General features: G+C 37.7%; 1 protein-coding gene across 4 annotated transcripts in view; it reads left to right on the top strand.

Annotated features, from left to right (window-relative positions):
• Positions 1–20,788, top strand: part of SETD3 (SET domain containing 3, actin N3(tau)-histidine methyltransferase) — a 65,462-nt gene that overhangs the window by 24,238 nt on the left and 20,436 nt on the right. For all 4 annotated transcript variants that reach the window (XM_064659115.1, XR_010431495.1, XM_064659117.1 and 1 more), the window contains 5 exons: positions 2,392–2,501; positions 4,122–4,214; positions 7,364–7,512; positions 8,562–8,634; positions 9,151–9,407. In XM_064659115.1, coding sequence (XP_064515185.1) covers positions 2,399–2,501; positions 4,122–4,214; positions 7,364–7,512; positions 8,562–8,634; positions 9,151–9,407 — 675 coding nt within the window. In that variant the 5' untranslated portion in view covers positions 2,392–2,398. Of the gene's footprint in view, positions 1–2,391; positions 2,502–4,121; positions 4,215–7,363; positions 7,513–8,561; positions 8,635–9,150; positions 9,408–20,788 lie in introns of those variants that run through there.

Genomic DNA, 20,788 nt, shown 5'->3' with positions numbered 1-20,788 from the left:
AAGGGAATAATTGCTTCCCTTGGCCTGCTGTTTGTGCTCTTGCTTATGCAGCTCAAACTACAGTTAGTTTTCACTGATTTTAGGGTGCACTGCTGGCTTGAACTTGCTGTCTCCTAGGGTACTATTTCCAAATCCTTTTCTGCAGAGCTGCTGCCAGTCCAGTCTGCAGCAATAAAGCTGTATGGGATCTTTTCCTTCCCAAATGCAGGATATTTTACATTTGTCTTTGTTTAACTTAACAAAGTTACTGTTTGCTGCTTCCTCCAATCAGCTGAGGTTCTTCTGAATTGTGACCCTCCCCTCCAACATGTTGACTGCTTTCCCCATAATTTGCTGAGGATGCTTTCTGTCCTAGCATCCAAATCTGATCATGTTGGCCAGTATCAGCCACTGAGGAATACTGCATCTAACCAGTTGGCATTTAGAATTATTTACAATACCTCTTTAAACTTCATGGTCCAAGGAATTTTTTTGCCTACCTGTTCAGTTCACATCTCCTCAGTTTGACAACCGGGGTGCTATGGAAGATAGTGTTAAAAACCTTGCTTAAGTCAAAGCACTGGCAACCACCAATTCTCCCTGGTCCACAAAGCCACCATTTTCTGCTTAAGGCAGTCAGGTTGGTTGTACAGGGTTTGCTTTTAAAAGTCTAATTCCAGTCACATTTATGTCCATCATGCCTGGAAATAGTTTCCTTTTAGGACTCACTCTACAATTTGTACAGCAAACGAGGTGAGACTCACTACTATCTAGTTCCCTGGATCCTTTATCCTCTCCTGCCTCCACCTTGCTTTTAGATTGGATTTTGTTTGTTTGTTTTTAAGTTACCTGTTCCCTGTCATAGGCAGTTACCATGACTTTCCAAAGATGGTAGCCAGCAACCTTCCAGAGACATCAACTAGCTTTCTCAGTACTTTGTATGTTTGCCATCTGGTCCTACATAGGTCCAGCTTACCTAGATAGTCTTCTGATTTGATAGCTACTCTCCCTCAAACTTTGCTACCAGATGCAGAAACCTGGGAAACCTGATAGCAGATCTTGCTGGTAAAGACCATGGTGTTGAGTACCTCAGCTTCTTCTGTACCTTTCATCACTAGGTTGCTTCCCACTTTAGCAGCTGAATTATACTTTCCCTAATCTGTCTTCTGCTCATGGTAGAAATGTTTTTTCTTGCCTTTCACATCCCTCTTCAATATCAGTTCCAGACAAGCTTTGGCCTCCCTGCTTCATTTTCTGCTTGCCCAGACAGTGCATCTGTATTCTCCTCCAGCTGCCTGTCCCCACTTCCCCTGTACATATATTTCTGTTTCATTTGAAACAGTGAGAAGTCCTGTGTACAGTCAGCTGGCCTCCTGCTGTGCCTGCTGATTTTCTTGCATGTTGGGAAGGCTTATTTTTGTGCTCAGAGAAGAGTTCAAGAAGATGACTGGCTGTCATGTGCTCCTTTGTGGCTTCCCAGGGCATTTTGCTTACCATTCATTCCCTGAGCAATCCCCAGCTTTATCTACTGTGAGTCCAGAGTCTTTACTCTGCTGCTTTCCTTCCTTTCTTTCCTCAAGACTTACACTACAATTTCACAATTACTGCATCTAAGGCAGCTGTTGGCTGTCTTATGCATGAGCAGTTCTTCCTTGTTCATGAGCACTGGATCCTGCACAACCCCTCCCCTAGAAGGCTGTTCACTGCCAGCATCAGAAACTACTCCCAGTGCATGTCAGAAATTCCCTGGATATTTCACACCCTACTTGCACTGATGTTCCAGGGAGGTGTTGTGTGATTTAAGTCCTCCATGAGAAGAAGGGGCTCTGAATATTTGAAAACAAGCCTAGGATGATGTCCCATTTACTGTGGGAACTGAAAACAGGTTTTTCGTAACTATTTGTGTTGAACCCCAAGAAGCTGCTGCAAAGATATATACATACATATGGTATTTTGATTTTATTTTGAAATGAGATACTTTATTTTTGATTCAATTTGAATTACTGCTGTCGTGCAGTCAAAATACTAATTTAGCTGATGTCTATTGTGCAGCTGATGATGTAAAATAACCTGGTTTTATATTGGATGAATACTTTGGAATCCATAATATTTTTCAAAACTAATAAATTTGCACAAGATTTGAATAATTTTTTTCTCTCTAAGATTTCTAGTTTCTAATTATCCTGAAGTAATTAATGTGCAACTAGATGAAATATTGCTTTGGATTGCACTGTATGGCTCTTACATTCAGGCCATACAAATAATATTTGCACATATACCTGTGCAAGAAACAACTCCTCATCTTTTTTTTTTTTTTTATAAGTGACTAATAAGAGAAGATCTTGTCCATTCATATTTATCATATTTTGTTTCATAGTAATTGGTGGCACTGTGCTTCTTAATCTCTTTTAGTTGGAAGATGGGGAAGAAGAGCCGAGTAAAAACTCAGAAGTCGGGTACAGGAGCCACAGCAACAGTATCTCCAAAGGAAATGTTGAATCTAATTAGTGAGTTATTGCAAAGTAAGTTTTGTTTTTATGCTTTTCGGGGAAAAGGGATGGCGTGCAAACCACTCAAAAACATTCTCTTGCTGAAGCCAACGAGTTATATTCATTTTCTTTAAGTGGCCAAGCTTGCTATTTCAGAATGCTTAAATTAAGACAGATACTCTGAGATACATACTGAACTGTCTCTGTTAGTATATACCATTACTAGCTTATTTAAATGTGTATGTATTGGACATACCATATTTGTGGCAGCTTTTGGCTTTACATCTCAACACAAGTATAAATACTGGGTGAGATTAGATTTTTAAAAAACTAGATAATTTGACATTGAAGCTTTATCAAAAATGTTTTTCTTGTAGACCTCAAGAATGGCACTATTTCCATTTATCATTTGAACAGTACTTTGAACTGATATTAGAGAAATTAACTGTGTGAAGCAGCAATACAACTCAGTTCAACTGCACAGATATTTTTGTCACTTACATAAATTTTTTGTTGTTGTTGCTGTTAGGAAACTTTTCGTGGTGCTTAGTTCTTGTGTATAGACCAAAGATTTGTTTCATTTGTTGGGGAACTTGGAACTCATCCAGTATTTCTAGTAAAGATGAAAAGCAGAGAGTAATTTCATATGATGATGCTAAAATACTGTCTTACACTCTTTCTACTGTCATTAGTAACTGTGCTGAGCTACATTTCTTTTTGAAACACAAGTCCAGATTTTAATATCCTGGACACATCAAAATGTTGCTTTAGAAAAATTGGAATTTTTCTTAGCATTGCTCACAAAGAGAAGACAAGGAGTTGTCAAAGCAGTTTGATGCTTATGCTATCATTGGCCTCTGCTTTGCTACCAAAAATAAAACATAGATCTAATTTGCTAAGCAAAGACAAGTATCAGCTGTTCTTTTTGTCAAGCTTCCATATTTTATCAGTGCTAGGATTTTTCAAATCGGTTGAGCAAGGTAATCTTCAGCTGTCCACTTGGATTTACATGGCTTAGATCAAGAAATCCACACACTTGGCATTTAGAATATTGGCAGAGACACTGTGGATGTAATCTAAAGCTAAAGCATGGCTTTGTGTTCCTTTGCTTGTCCTTCCAGTATCAATGCATCTGTGAAAACAGTATTGACTAGGCAGGTCAAATGTATGTACCAGCAAATTTCTCAATTACTTAAGGTAAGCTCTGTGCTATTGTTGTCTGCTTTCATTACAGCAAGAGTGATGGCAAGCAGGCTAATGTAAACAGAATGCTTTGCTTGAATTATTGAAAACAGAGACTTTTTTCTTTGTTTGTCTTATTTGGGATACTATCTACTCAATAGCCTGGTTGTTTACCTTTTTTTCTTCCTAGCTTTTTAGACATTTGCTCTTTCTTATGTCATAAAGAATATCAAAAATAAAATAACTTCAGGTAAGTTATACTGTGAAAATTTCAAAAGCCTGAATTACTAACCTGTCATATAATGGGATGTTTTTAACAGTGGAGATCATTTTATTTGCCATGTAAACATATTTGAAGGACAAGTAGTACTGCAGTTCAGTTAAGTTGCTGTGAAGCCATAACTCTGATGTTAAAATGATAGAATCTACTTTATGAAAGAAAACATTTTTATTTGGCATTTTTACTTCCAGAATGCAGCAGTCCTCCCCCAGGTCCTGGAAAGGAATGGGAAGAATATGTACAGATCCGTTCGCTTGTTGAGAAAATTCGCAAAAAGCAAAAAGGTAAAGATGAAAGACTGTAAGATAACAATGGTTCTGAGTATTGATTTGCCTAAAGAATTGTCTGTTAACAGCAAAATGGAATGTTCTTTGTCTTGCCGTTGTTATATAAATATTATGCAATCCTATTATTTTGTGTCAAAAAAGAAATCTTTACTCTCTGACATGCAGTTGCTTTTTACACTTGCAAGTGTTTCTGAAATGTTCTGGTGGGCATGACCACTGGCATTAACCATTTTAATATTCAGAATTCTGAATGATTATCACAGGCAGGTGATCTTGTGAGAATTCTGAGTAGAAAAAGGAGCTTGAGATTGTGATAAGAAGACAATCTGAAGGACTAGAAGTAAAAGTCCTCAGAGAATAATAGGCCTTTTTGATTCCTGATTGCCTAGTCTGCTGCTCTGCCTCTATAAATCTGGGCATTCTGAACTTAATTTTGTAACTATTTTATTCTTACATCAACACTTTACTGAATGTTGAAACAGCAATACAACATTGTGACATTAAGTGATGACAAAAATATGTAAATGCACAAAATAAATACATCAGCTAATAAATCTATCTGCTATAATTCAAGCACATAATTAAAATAAAGAAATGCTTTTTATACCACAGCTAACATGGAGTTTTATTGCCAGCTTTCCTAAATTTAAGGTATACGTATTTTTCAGACTAGTACAGTTTTCTTCCAGTATGACCTGCTACAGCTCGGTGTTGATGATACTTTTTTCGTATTATTTTTGTCTGTATTTGGAGGCATGCTTTAGAAAAGGCTTTTCATGCAATTTTAGTAAAATTAACCTCTTTTATGACTGATGTGTTTTCATGGCTGAGAAATGTCTTTTTAACCTTGCGATGAATAGATTTGGGTTGGACATACCTGAAAAGTCCTGAAACAATTCTTTCTTTTCTGGTGTTTGTACAGTAACAGCAAAAAAGCCAAGTTGCATATAAATGGAGCTCGACTGGTTCATGGCATTACTTGATAAAGCAAGTACTTAAGAGGCTTGAAATTTCCCTTTCACACTGTTTTAATATATTTGACTGATGCATAAAAATCTTACTTCATGAAAGGACTTACAAACCTCTGAACATCAGTTATTGGCAGAGGGCATATGGAAGAATAAATGGTACTGTTTGAGTGACTGCATCCTGTAGTGGTGTAGAGATGAACTTGATCCGTTTTTTTTACTGTGCCATGACTTCTATAAACTTATGGTACATGTCCAAGTTTCTTTGATGTAATACATGTGTTATAGTAAATCATAGTTTGGGTTTATAAGAGCAGAGTTAGCATTGGGGTTGGCCTGCTCACTGTATCTTTCTTCTGCACCAGAAAGATCAAACCATCCATGGGGAAAATGGCTGCTGGCAGAGATGGTAGAATTAGTTGATAGTATTATGTTAATAGAGCGTATTTTTTTCCCTGAAAGATGCAAAACCTACTAAGCACAACAATGTTGACATACAATTTTCTTTTAATGTAACATTTTTATGTACATAGTGAGTGTGAAAATATGGTGTCTTTCAGAACTATTTTTTAGTGGAACACAGTAATACTGTGCAGTTTTCGCATTCAATAAAGGCTTTAGACAATTATCAGAGGAAGTATCAATTCCTATTGGGAACTCTGAGATGTACAAATTAGTGTATTTTGCCAAAAGTGTCATACTTTGTGCTTTTCTTGACTAGAATATTGGGTTGCAGAACATGAACTAAAATCATTTTCAGTATAGAAAACAATTTGAAAACTGAGTATTTTTAATTTTTAAAATTTTCCTTGACTCATTAGGAAAATATTAAATAATTTTTCAGTATAGATTTTCTTCTATATAGGATAGCTATATTTTGTTCAATATAGAAACAACTTGTTCTTCAATAGTGCTTAAATTTAAAGGACCTGATCCTCTCTTTAATTTGGACCACATTGTATATGAGGAACAGAGGTAGAATTTCAAAGATGCTTACAGAATGGCCCCAAATACAAGCTGGGTGTTAAAAGCTTCCAGTAGCCTTATACAGTAGTAAAAGTTGGAAATCAAAAGGAAAGTCTTGGACAGTATAAACACCTGCCAAGTTCTGTAGAAACTATGCAACTAGTCTTCTAGATTTGTGAGGTCATTACATTCCAAAAAATACTTTATTAATGTTGAATTTTTATACTGCATCATCAAAGACTATAGTTTTAGATGATACTTGCACTTCTAAGTTAACTGCAGATTTAATTGGTTCTGGGGCTTGAAATGCAAAATTTGGAGGCAGGGGATATTTTAAATACACTAATGCTCCTTTCTTAAAATCCTTTTAATCTAAAACCATATTTTATCACCTCTGTTTAACCAAAGTGTCTTCGGATGTAAGCATCTTGTTGATGACATTTTGTCACTCATAAAATAGCTGGAGCATTCCGGGGCCTTTGGACACTTTTAAAGTGATCTGCCACTAGATTTTGGGTTGAAGAGAACACACAGAGGTACAAAAGGAGCTGGCTGAGTATAGCCAGGAACTGTTATGGAGAGGTTCAAATCAGATGACAGTAAAGGGGAAAGCTGAGGAAATGAATGAAGCTTGTAATTTCGCTGGTGGAAATGCCTGTTGGAGAAGCAAAGTGTAAAAATTTGCACAAGCAAGCTCCGTGATGTCAGGAGGATGATCAGTCTCTAGATATTTTAGTACATCCATATGCTACAGGAAAAGGCTAACTGCCTTGAGATCTGCTTATCACCATTCACAGTGCTGAATTAATGAAATTGCATCTTGCCTCTCAAATTCCTCCTTGTGTCTGTATCAACACGTGGTGGTGATTGCATTTATCATCAATATTAAGCTTGGAAATATTTTCGCTCTTCTTATTTAAAAGGGAAAGGGGAGGAGAGCTTCATATTTCATCACAGCTCAGTTTAGGTGGTTGTGTTTTTAAGATGAATGGTAAGCCAGTTTGGCACAATATTGAAGTTGATGAAAATTGGGTGTGACATTTGTATAGTATTGAGTAACACTTAACAAAGACCAGTTCTGACTCAGCTACTTCAAAGTAGCACTGCTGTGGGATAGCAGATAACTTTTTCCATGGGCTTTTATATTGAAGTTCTTTATCTTTCTAGATCCTCTTATTTCTGCATTTGTTTTTTAATAAATTGTGTATATAGGTTTGTCTATTGTCTTTGATGGAAAAAGAGATGACTACTTCCCTGAATTGATAAAGTGGGCAACTGAAAATGGAGCATCCACAGAGGGTTTTGAAATAGCTAACTTTGAAGAGGAGGGATTTGGTTTGAAAGCAACAAGAGAGATAAAGGTGAGCATGTGAACATTTGACTTAGATTAGAAAATCGTGTTTGGAATATATCTGCAGAGCTCTGAAATGTTCACCACCTTCCCTTCCCCGTTTTTGCTGCTTGTGAAACTGCTGTTCTGAAATGTTCTCAGCTCTGCTTTCTTGAGAAACTAAATTATTTATAAAATTGAGTATTATTTTTTATGACTACTGATAGTATTGTGAATTTTCAATTAGTCTTCCTTTTTTTCTTCCTCTGTATTGTCTATACTCCTTACCTAATCACCAGAGTACTCTACCCTGCTTATGCATCCCTTTCTTCCATGTTTTCTAACTATTTAGTCTCTTCTTTCATGTCCCTTCTTTTAAAGAAGTGGTCTTTTTGCCTCAGAAGAAGGTATTTGCAATACCTATTTTCTAGTGAAAATGAAAAAAAAACCCAAAATTACAATAATTGTAAGGAATATCTTTTATCAGGTAAGGAATATAGACACATGCAGTTACCCAACTGTTACAAAGTAAGCATTTAAGATTGTCTTTCCATTCCCATTTTGCAGATGTTACAGCTTTGAAGACCAATCAGCTGTTATAGTAAGAATATTAGAAAATGAGCATAGTATATTCATTTTAGGGCTTTAATAGCTCACAGTTAATAAGCTCCTAGAAATCCTGAGCAGTTCTTCTAGAATAAGAACGGCCAATGTGAAAAAACTCGAATGTGAAAAAGCATTCGACCACATAATTATTAGCAATATAATGTGTCTGATAACTTTAAAGTAATGTGGGCAACCTACATGTTTGCAGTTCCAAACTGAAGCACTTTATTTTGTAATCTTACGTGTCTGTCTTCAAAGGTTTGTGTAATGCAGATTAGAACATTTGGTTAGCACAATATGAAACATACCTTGTTTGTTTAATTCGAGGTGGAAGAGAAGAAGATTTTTGATTCAGAATATTTTTATTAAAAAAAAAAAGAGAATACAACTTGTAATTTAAAGTCAATGTACATTTGAGAGACTTGGCATATCATATAAATGCTAACTGACCCTCTGTATTTTTCCTTTCTGTAGGCTGAAGAGTTGTTTCTGTGGGTTCCTAGAAAACTGTTGATGACAGTTGAGTCAGCTAAAAATTCAGTCTTAGGTAAGAGCTTCAGGAAGTTCTTAAGCAAGAAATTAATATCTATAGGATCATTCAACAGGAGACTTTCTTTTTTTAGCTGATCTTCTTTATTACAGGACTTACTTGTCATGCCAGCCATCAGGTTTGGAATACCTAGAAGCTTGAAGTGTCAGTGGAATTTAAATTTCCCAGTTTGTTTTTGGCTGAGTGCACTAAATATCTTCCACAAGTGTGTGTTATTTTGAACACATACAATGTAGCTTGTATAACTGTTGGAGATAAAATGTTCTGAGGTACTGAGAGTATTGTTCTAGTTTCTTTATGTCTTCCATCATGTGTGTGCACAAGGCATTTGCTGTATTAAAAAACTGGCAGCACAATACAGTGTAGGCAGCTAAAAATTTTAGAAACCTGAAAAGCTTTTTTTTTTTTGTTAAATTCTTACATGTTATTTCATCATGTTAATTTAAGGTAAATCTAAGGTTATATTTTCCATGGACAGTTAATTTAGTGCCTCACCTTTTTTGGTTAATTCAGGATCTCTGTATTCTCAAGATCGAATTCTTCAAGCCATGGGCAATATAACGTTGGCATTCCATCTCCTTTGTGAGAGAGCCAACCCCAACTCTTTCTGGCTGCCCTACATCCAGACACTCCCCAGTGAATATGATACTCCTCTCTACTTTGAAGAGGATGAAGTACAGTATCTTCAATCAACTCAGGCCATACATGATGTTTTTAGCCAATATAAAAATACAGCTCGGCAGTATGCCTATTTCTACAAAGTTATTCAGGTAAGCATCTTAAATGTAATACATACATATTGTTCTCATGGTCCTTGAGGAAGGTGTGAAAACAGTGATACTAAATAACAGCACAAGAGTGTTGCTCTTAAAAGTCTGAATCATTAAAGCAATTTTCTGCTGTTTTTTTGAACTGCTGTTAAAATTTTGCAGTTCAGTAGGTTAATGAGTATATAAGAATGTATTTAGTTGGTTGAGAGAAGTGATTACAGCTCTTTGTTTGAAACTGGGTGAGGCTTCACCTAAAATACTGTACAATTTTGGTCCCACCAGCACAAAAGAGATGTTGACAAACTGGAATGAGATCAGAGGAGGACTGTTAAGATGTTACTTGCTTCAGCCCTTTATCCATATGGGAGACTGAGGGAGCTGGATTTGTTTGTTCTGGGGAAAAGGAGATAAGGGATGATCCAGTCATTGCTTTCATCTTGCTACTGTTTGCTGGTTTCCAGAAGTTTGCCTATGGGAAGTTTTGCTACGTAACCTGCAGAGATCTACAACCTATGCCTCTGTGATTCTTTGAAAAAATATAGTTTGCACTTAACAAAGTAAAATGATAATTATTAATTGACAGAATAAAACCATTGCATATGTTGTATTTCCAGTGACCGTGGATTAACTGTTTTTTTCTGTTCTATTTAGCATAATTATTTTGATTGCTTTCAAACACAAAGATAAACCCATCTGGTAACAACTTGAGTATGGAGAGGCTTGGGATGGGTGAACTTTTCCTTGTGTTCTGAAGTAATGATTTAAATTGAGTCTCTAAGATAGAACTGTGTTACTCTGACTGATATCTAGACATAATTGATGTTGTAAGTGAATGGTAAAATGTTGTTCTCAAGGGAGTGCTCAATGTCCAAACATCCCAAGCTTTTTGTAGCACAATCTGTGTAAAAAGCATATGACTCTGTGTGCTGAATTTTCCCAACAGTGTAATCTAGAGATATTTTCTTTGGCCATAGGAGAGATGAGAAGACATAGGCAATTCTATTCTCCTTCAGTGTTACCAGAGCTCCAAAGCTTTTCTATTAACTGTTTTAATTCAACAAAGGTTAAACTATTTTATGTAGCTGTTTGGTGTTTCAAGAACTGAGTTTCAAACACAGTGTCAGTTTGCTGAATGTAAGGAACGGAGGGATACATTTTGAAAACTCAAGTAGTTGAAAAAAAACAGGTGAAAGCCAAGTCAGATGCACAAGGAGTAGGGTATAAACAGTGTCTTTGATGTCAGAAGGGAACAAAATTCTTTCTTCCAGGTATCACAGTTCAGGAAACAATAGTTCAGCCACTCTCTTTTCCTGCCATGTGCTATCCTAGGCTGCCAGTCCACACTTCACCTTCCAGCCTTTCACTTTGTCTCTCAAAGTGTACTTCTTGAGCAAAAAGAGCTTCTAAATGTTGTGTCTTTAGAACATCTTTTTACCCATAAAAAGGTCTTCTGTTATTAGCAGAATATTGTGGAACATTATCCAATTCTTCCAACTGCTATTCTTGCTCTTGCAGTATTTAATCAGGTAGCTGAACTATCACTATGACTAGTTCCATTATTTTCATTGACTAGTCCTGTGTGTGAGAGGTTATGTGACCACAACATTAATTAAAAAAAATGAAATACAGTTTTACAGATAAAAAAGATCTGGAATAAAATCCTTGATTTTGACTGCTTTGTGTACAGTATTTCAGAACCTCTTCTCAGTGACTGATGAATATATAAAGACTGATATCAAAGTGATGCAAACACAGCTGAAGAAAGTAAATAAAATGCAGTAATGTGACATCAGTTGAAGCATGAAATATCTATTATGTGAAAAGCATCTTAAATGTTTGACAAAACATTTTTGTTTGAAAGTTTCCTGGGGCACATAATCTGTTAAAAGGATAGCAAATGCATGCTATTTCTCTTATTGTCCCCTAAAGTTAATGAAGGATTGTTTGTATAGCATTTAAGCTAATGTGGTCAAAGTAACATCTCACTAAAAAATAATTTATATTCCACATCAAAGTCTACTGTTGACTGTTAAGAAAAGGGACAGTTTGAACAAAGAGAATAATGTACATTAGATGAGTTCAGGGGCAGAATGTCTTTAGAACTCCAGTGATGGGGATGTGCTGTACATGGTAACAAGCCTTTAATACTGTGCACTGTTATATTTTCTGGTTTAAATTTGCAATTCTATAGAAGTTGATATGGGGGCTCATGAGGAAGACTTCTCAGACTGATATTGTTGAGACTGGTTTAGTTCGGTTTGATCTGCAGCAGTGGGAAGCTTTTGTGGAAATAATGTTCAAATAAATGGCTGTCTTCTCTTTGAGCTTTACATTAGTATACTCACGAAAGTATTTAGTATACTCTTGCCTTTTGTATGAACTGTTAAAATGCAGATTCTGGTCAGATGTGGTCAGAAAACTAGATCAGATTTTTTTTCTTATTCTCCTGAAAAATTATACATTTTGTGTTCTTGTATAATATAGATGTTGCTTCACATTGAATGTGAGCGTGAAGGTAGATCAAGTAGGAATCATTTGCTTTATTTACTTTTCTTTTGAGAAGGAGATGTAATAAATATTAGGTAAATTTTAAGTGTGTTCTGGTTGTTTGGTGCCTTGCTTCAGCACTGCCAAGTAACCACATTTCAGCTGAATGTTTCTTTACTAGTATTCAGTAAATATCCCATTAGAAAGTTATATAAATTCAGCTGGCTTCAGGAGTGCCAAGTGTATGTACTGGGTACCTATTATTAATGATTTTGGTGAAAATTTTTCCTTAAGTTTTAAAAATTTTTGATCTCTGTTTCTGCTATCAAAAATAAGAGCTTGTAATTTATGAAATGGTGGAAAAAAAAGTTAATAGAGAAAAAATAAAAGCCTCTTTCTTCCCTAAAAACAAAGTGCCATTTTTCATTATTCAGAAAAGCTAAAATTAATTTTAGTATCAGCTTGCATGCACTCATATCATTTCGTGAACAAAGTTGACCCACAAAATACTGGTGCTAAGTGTAATTCATGAGCATATGGAAAAGGGAAGAAGTAGCAAGAGAAAAATTTGTCATATAAATGAAAAAAGCAAAGCAAACCAACTTATCTATTAAAAGCAGTGTACTCTGTAAGCTTTATGTAAGTGAATGTTAGATTTGGTTGTTTAGCATCATTTCATTCAGTACTACTACTGCTTTAGTGTAAGTCTTTTAATGAAAGCTGTCCTGTGTGACCAGGATTTTGATACTGCTTTCAATATGCAGACTAATTTTTTTTTAAGTGTATAAATACATTTTTTGTAATACAAAAATCTTAAAACTATACTTACTTTATTGATAGTTGTTCTAATGCAGAAAGTAATACTAGCAGCATCTTAAAATAAAAGTTGTTTTGTTGATATTTAAAGATACTCAAAAAGGGACTATTTTGTGCAGGCAAAATATTTTAATTGCAGCATTTTTAGTCTAAAAAATATTTCTGATGGCTTGGGGAATAAAAGAGTTAACAAATCATTTTTTCAAATGCTTCATTTTCTTTTCAAATAGGATTGATAGACTGTTATTAAAATAATTTGGCTTCTGATAGGTGTGCAGTTTTAAACTTTGAGAAGTGCTGTTTTGTTTCCTTAACTTCTCCATAAGGGTGACTGCTGCAGTTCTAACTCTTTCTCCAAGTGCTTAGTCTGGGTGCACATGAAGAATGGGCAGATTTATGAATTTCACAGCTGTTGCAAGCTAAACTGTTGTCTGCTTTGATAAGCAGAAACAGGTGGGATGTTAAGCGGACAAAAATAAACCCTTGAGCATGTTAGCCAGGCTCTATAAACCACCCTGACACCTCTCTAAACATATGTAATTCGATAACTAAAAAATAGTTAAAAGTTCTTACAGATGTACTTTAAAGGTGCATTTGGCCTCTGCGTTGCTATGAAAATACAGGGAATGGTCAAAAGACTGCTTTCATTGCTGCAGACCTGTAGTTTGCAAGATGTTTTTGTAGTTTGTTCCAAAGAGAAATTCTGTAAGCTGCAGGGTTTTCTCTTCTCAGGGGAAGAGAAAGGAAGGTATGTATGTGACTTCCATTAACATTTATGGGCATTGCATGCCTGCTGAAGGGTGAACAAAGCCCAGATATTTATGTCTTAATGTTAAAATTTTTGTACACTGAAATGTGGTATAATAGGCACAAGAGGGAGCCATATAGTTTACAGACATTCACAGTGAAATTATATTCCTAAAGAAAACACAATCAGGTTTGAACCTCTTTTGAAAGACTATACAGTGGTCTTCATGTTTGATTTTTCCAGTGTATCTGTGTGCCCCTGATTCAGAGGGGCTTTTGTAAGTTAAAACAAGACATGAAGACAAAGAGTGCACTTAGAAAAGGTGGAAGGGCCCAAACTATTTATAGTTTGAACACAATAGGTCTGAAGCAGCATTGTATCTTTTCCCCAGCTCTAATAAAGGCTGTTATTACCTGCCTAAATAAAAGGCAATTTTATGATAATTTTAGTTGACTTTTAAAATCTTTGAAGTGATAAGTCTGAAACCAGCAGAGCCCATTAGGTAGCCATAGCTTTTGCCCTGGCAGCCAGTATATGCATTCAGTGGCACTCTATGTGTAAGTGGTATCTGCATGTAGCTGCCTCTCATGTACTGGAAAAAAGATCAGTTTTGCAGGACTGTCCAGGATGGCAGTCTGGGATTGATTTCGAGAGTGTTTTCAGCCTGTAGTCTTTGGTCCACTGAGGGACTGCAGCTTTTTCTGAAGAGCACCAGCAAACTATCTGTCCATAAAGAAAACAAACAAACATCCAAACTCAAACCAATATGGGTGACATCGTAGTGGACATCTGCTATAAGCTGCCTGATCAGGAGGAAGGAAGGAGGGGATGAGGCCTTCTATACACAGCTAAAAATAGCCTCATGTTTGCAAGGCACTTCAACCACCCTGGTATTTGTTAAAGGAACAACACAACAGGGCATAAACAATCCAGGAGGTGTGTGAAGAGCATTGATGACAGGTTCCTTGTCCAAGCAATAGAGGAGCCAGTAGAGAAGTGCTACTTCCATTCATTGACCTCATACTTACAAACAAGGAAGGATTTGTCAGGGATGTGAAGGCTGAAGACAGCCTTGGCTGTAGTGACCATGAGGTGATAGATTTCAGGATCTTGAGAGGAGGGAGCAGACCAAAAAGCAAGGTCACAATGCTGGACTTCAGGAGAGCAGTATTGGCCACTTCATGGATCTGCTTGAAGAGTTCTGTGGGTTAAGGCTTTGGAGGGAAGAAGCACCCAAGAAAGAAAATGTAGTTAATATGGATAGATCACCTCCTTAAGGTCAAGAGCATTCCATCCCAAAAAGCAAGAAGTCAGGCCAAAATGTCAGGAAACCTGTATAGATGAAATGGAGCTCCTGGCAAAAAGGAAGCATGGACGCTAAAAGGAAGCATGGAGAGGGTGAAAGCAGGGACAGGTAACCTGGAAACAATATGGAGACATTGTCCAGTTATCCAGGGATGTGGTTAGGAAAGCTAAAGCCCAGCAGTGACTGAATCTGGCAAGGGATGTCAAAGGCAACCAAGAGGGCTTCTATATGTACATAGGTGACAAAAGGAAGACTAGGGGAGATGTAGGCCTGTTGCTGGATGGCACAGGGGACCTGGTGACACAGAACATGGAAAAAGCTGAGGTACCAAATGCCTTCCTTTGCCTCAGTCTTTACTAGTAAGACCAGCCTTCAGGAATCCCAGGTACCGTTCACCAGGAAAAAAGGCTGGAACAAGGATGATGTACCCTTGGTGGAAGAGGATCAGGTCAGGGAATATTTAAGCAAACCAGGACCCAGTCCATGGGCCCTGATGGGATGCACTGACAAGTGCTGAGGGTTATTTTGAGGTGACTCACATGCCCAAGGGTCAGGATGCCATTTAGAGGTCCTGGACAAGCTTGAGAAGTCGGCCCATGGGAACCTCATGAAGTTCAACAGGGCAAAATGCAAGGTGATGCACCTGTGTCGGGGCAAGCCATGCTGTCAATATGGCTGTGGGCTAAAGGGATTGAGAGCAGCCCTGCAGAGATGGACTTGGGGGTGCTGGTGGGTGAGAAGCTCAACGTGACCAAGCAACGTGTGCTTGGAGCTCAAAGACCCAATTGTACCCTGGACTGCATCAAAAGCAGAGCGGGCAACAGGTTGAGGGAGGTGATTCAACCCTTCTGCTCTGGTGAAACCCCAACTGGAGTACTGTACACCCAGCTCTGGGGTCCCCAGCACAGAAAGGACATGCAGCTTTTGGAGCAGGTCCAGAGGACAGCTACAGAATGATCAGGGGGCTGGAGCGCCCCTCCTGTGAGGAAATACTGAGAGCTGGCACTGTTCATCCTGGAGAAGGCTGCAAGGAGACCCTAGTGCAGCCTTTCAGTACTTAAATGGGGCTTATAAGAAAGATGGGGACAAACTTTTTAGCAGGGCTTGTTTGCAAGAATACAACTGGTAATAATTTTAAACTAAGAGAGGGTTGATTTAGACTACATCTAAGGAAGAGACGGTGAAACACTGGCACAGGTTGCTCAGAGAGGTTGTAGATGCCCATTAGTAGAAACATTCAAGGTGAGGTTGGATGGGGCTCTGAGCAACCTGATCTAGTTAAAGATGTCCCTGCTCATAATGGTTGGGATTAGACGAGGTGACGCTTAAAGGTCCTTTCCAGCACAAACTCTATGATGATCTTTGAGTGATCATGATGACTAGGAGAAGTTCCTGAGGACTGGAAGAAAGCAAATGCCACTCCTGTCCTCAGGGTAGAAGGAGGACCTAGGCAACAAGCCTGTCAGCCTCACTTCAGTCCTTGGGAAGGTGTCGTCCAGTAGGACTTTGACAGGCTGGAGAAATTGGCTGCCAGTTGATGAAGTTCAGCAAGAAGTGCAAAGTCCTGAACTTGGAGTGAAATAATCCCATTAGTATGTTTGGGGACAAGTTGAAGGTGAGCCAGCAATATGTCCTTGCAGCAAAAAAGGGCTAATGGCATCCTGGACTGCATTAGGAGTGTTGGCAGCAGGTTGAGTGAGGTGATCCTTCTCTACTCGCCTCTGGTGAGGCCACACCCAGAATGCTGTGTCCTGCACTGGGCTCACTAATAGAAGAAAGATCAGTAAGAATTTTAGAATTAAACCAAATGGAGAAAGCAAAGTCACCTATTTAAGTAACATTTTAGCAAGTAAGTTTTATTTTCTTTGACTCGGTTTTATGCTTCTTTGAAAAGTTAATGAGCAAATACTTGCCAGTGCTTTCTTTGCCTTCTGTCAAGCTACTCTTTCTCAAGAAGGCAGAAGCTGCCCCATGAATCACACCCTTTTTTAATTTTTTTTTTTTTAATATAGAATCTGTTTGGTAGAAGTGGTTTGAAGTTTTTAGATTATCTGTAGTTTTCTTTCATCCAGTATTCCACAAGAACACATTCATACTAGTTTTCTGACTAGCGTGTATTGACATCTGGACACTGTTTGTGAAAGTGTTATTGTAGTCCCATTGTGAATACAAGCTTTACAGTACTCCATCCAAAGATGTTTTGATCTGTTTATGTGCCGTATTGGACAGAGAACTTAATTTCCTGGAGGCTGTAATCCCTTTTGATCAGATACTAAATTTGATTTATTATTCATATAAAATTTGACTAATTGATTTAGCGTGAATGAAATTCTAAAATCCAGTCATTAGCTGTTGGAGACTGGAATATCATTTTAGTTAGGATGTTTAACACATCAAATTCTAGATTTCAAAATAATATTATAGCATCATCTTTAAAACTCTTCATTATTGGTTGTATTAGCTGAGAATTCACATCTCTAGCTTAATTTTTACACCAGTTTTTGAAGTTGTGATGATGCTTTCAATATGACTTATGCTGCTCTTACGTTATTTTTCTGTGCTGTTTTTAATCTATCCTTTTGCCATAAGCATATGATTTTCCAGGTCAGCGTGAAGTAGAACGTCTGGTGTCTCTCTGTACTTGGCTTGAAGATACCACCATTTAACTTTCATGTGCTAAATGATAATTGAGTTGAATGCAGACAAGTATCCTGCCTTTTAAAACACTTTATTCAAATGTTTGGAAGTTGCTCATTATTTTTAAGTTGATATAATAGAGAATATTTTAATGCTTCTAAAGAGTTCAACCAATATGCAGTCAAAAGCAAATATATTTGGAAGCAGAATTGTTTTGCTTCTCTACTAGGTAGGTCTTTAGGATTCTCAGTTTTCCCCCCTACTTGATTTATACTCATTGGCATGCCAGTCAAATAGCTTTTTTCAGAAGTGATGTCAGCAACACTGTGAAAAATGGGTAGAAGAAAGATGGCACAGTTGTAAACCCTGTAAAATCTTTACCTTTTGTTTACTTCTCTGCTATACATGTCACCTTAAGGAGAGATTTAAAATTGCATGGAGTGAGCAGCTACAAAGGTAAAATAGTGTTGCTATTTAATTTGCTTTGTCTGAATTTCAGTGCCTCAGTTGTTCTGCTTGATCAATAATAAATCAATAGGCAGTTAATAATAGAATATATTTATGTTTTTCTGTGTTTTTCTTCTGTGAAGGCCAAAATATTGTATTAATCTGTTTTGCTGGCAGCAAGCTGAAGATTGACAGTATGCTTGTACTGTACCACTTAGTGTATCTACTGTAAGGTGGTTTAGGCTTTGCAAGCGTGTGCCAAATTCCTGATTTTCGTGTCACTTCTGGTATATCCCACCCCCGGCTATGATGACAGTAACAGCAGATCCTGGGGCTTCACTGGACCATTCCTGTGGCTGCCCCACTCCATCGCAGAAGCAGCTCCAGGCTTTGCTGGGTTGCGTCTGTCCCTCTCAGACAAATGAAGAGCTCAAGTCCTTACGTGGGTGGGAGGTCTGCTGCCTCCTTCCCCTGTTCCTTCCTTGCCTTCCACAGGAACACGGCGACAGCTCTGGGCTTTGAGCCAGCCGGACACAGGAGGAGGTGTTTGGCTGTTCGGGCAGCGTTTGCTCCTCAAACAGCTGTTCCCTATCTCCTCCAAGGAAAAGGTGGCAGGCCATATGGAGGCATCCTGTGGTCCAGATTCAGGCGATGGGCGCCAGTTGGACCGTGCTGGCCTAGGCACGTCCTACTTGAAGTCTGCTATTTCTTACAGTCAAAATGCTCCTAAGTTGGAGGACAGACAGGATAAAACATATCTTTCATTTTGGATATAGATGTTATCTTTCTTTTTACAGTCATTGTTAAGAACTCCTAATCAGTAGGTTTTAATTTATTTTATATTCTGGATGGTTTGGATTCTCTTATGCTCGCCTAAACGCCTGCTTTCCTCCAGAGAAGCAGAGATGTACTTCAAAGCATATATGCCAGTGCAAAACAAAATTTGTTTCTGCACAGTTTAAATCACATTTGGGAGGAATAATACGTTCTCTTGTTAGTATTATGGGCTTTTAAGGCATTTTTTTTGAAGATGGGGTTCTCAACCATTCTTCTGCTTGAGAATGCAGATAAGCATCTCTTTTTACAGCCAATAGAGTGGGGACAGTTTTTTGTTTGATTTTCTGTTAGTTGCTTTTATTTTTATTTTTTTAACTGAGTTGCACTTTCCGGGACATTTGAGTTTATCCCCGGAGATGTTGTCTGTGTCTGTTGTGGAAGTGAGTGCCTCAGCAGACATCAGGAGATTATCATGCACTTACAAGTATACTTTCTCATATAAAGTTTGTACTTATTGTGCAGATTCAATATTTTTCTTGATATAACAGCAGTTACAAATGTTCCATAAATTTAAAATATGATAACAAGCTGATGTTTCTTAGAGTGAAATACTCAAAGGATGTATTCTTTAAGCACTGAAAAATTATACAGGGTACTTATCTTTGTTAAAATTAGTAATTTAACTAAATTACAAAGTGGATTATCCTCTTCAGTCAGACCCAATGCTAATACTCCACACAGTAGGACATTGATATGTTGCTAAGTAAACCAAAGTTTATTTTCTTGTACTACGGTTTGAATGTGAGTTGAAAAGGAAATGACAAGTTTTTAGTTTTGGATGTGTGTGCCACTGTAGTCCCAGTACATCTGGTTCCAGGACTTACCATGCCCCATGTGCCATAGCAGTTTTGCAGCGGGGATGATCATGATCCAAGCTTCCACCTAAATGGCTCCTGGTATGATTTGTTTGTAGGCTTGAGTAGTTGATTCACAGGTAACCAAACTTTGGCCATACTGCATAATATTGGTGCTTGTTAGGAAACTCTTTGGTTGTGAAGTGGTTATGAATAGAAAATACTGTCCCTGTCCTTTCAAAGAAGTTCGCTTCAGGCTTTCCATCAGAGCATTTTATTTGTGGCTTGTGATTCACTCAATTAATAGTAGAGTTGTGGGATGAATTTGTGCATGAACATAGTGCCTGTGCATTGCACTAAACAGAATCATAGAATATTCTGAGTTGGAAGGGACCCACAAGGATCATCAAAGTCCAGCTCCTGAAATTAACAAGGTAAAATATTTCCTGAAATGAAAAATGCTCAAGGTAAACCTTACACCTCAGGGACAGCCTAAAGAGTAAATGATATGTTGTGGTATGCAGACATAGACCCTTGCGAAGAAGCTATTTACTGTAGATATCTTACGGTACCTGTGTGCATGAAGCACTGCAGACTGAACCTATCAATCTAAGGCTCAAAATGAACAATAAACTCATATTTCATAAGGAGATTTACCACAGGAGATAATGGACCTAGTGTGTCTTTGTTACGTGAATGGGCATGGGAGGAAGTGGAGAATCTGTCTCGCTGCAAAACATGTCCAGTCTCAGCCTGGCTTCTCCCACTTCAGCCCTTAATGGGGCTCTAAGTGGTTTTCTGAAAGGACAAGAAAACTTGGTCACTAATTTAAATACTCTGAGTGTCTTCTATTTTAGGAAAGACTAGTATTTCAGAATTATGTATGTTAAAGAAGTATTCTGTAAATGGAGTGATCAAGAAGTGGATGTTGAGAACTCCACTGCTGTCTTGCCTGTTTAATAAAGGAGATGCCATGGGACTGTAGGCAGGGCACTCAGTTGCAGTCAGTTCAGAATTGTTTCTGTGTACACTGTCAACCAAATGGTAACGTCCACTTTGTTTGTGAAGTGGGTTGTCAGTCCTTCAGACCCTTGAGTTAGTAGTTAATGGTTTGAGTGTCTGTTAGGCCACTGCTGTTTCATTAACTAAGAACAATTTTTGCAGGTAGAAGGTACGAAAAAAGGGACTGTGCAGTTAAATTCCATTGCACCAGAAGGAGTCATTCCACTTTGCTTCCGCTGCATGAATCCCCTAATAGTCTGGAACAGTGCTTTCTTGTGTATATTGGCATAAAGTAAATAAAAATTGC

The sequence above is a fragment of the Pseudopipra pipra genome, chromosome 6, assembly GCF_036250125.1.
Source record: "Pseudopipra pipra isolate bDixPip1 chromosome 6, bDixPip1.hap1, whole genome shotgun sequence".
Taxonomy (NCBI): Eukaryota; Metazoa; Chordata; class Aves; order Passeriformes; family Pipridae; genus Pseudopipra; species Pseudopipra pipra.
This window is presented reverse-complemented; position numbering and strand designations above follow the sequence as displayed.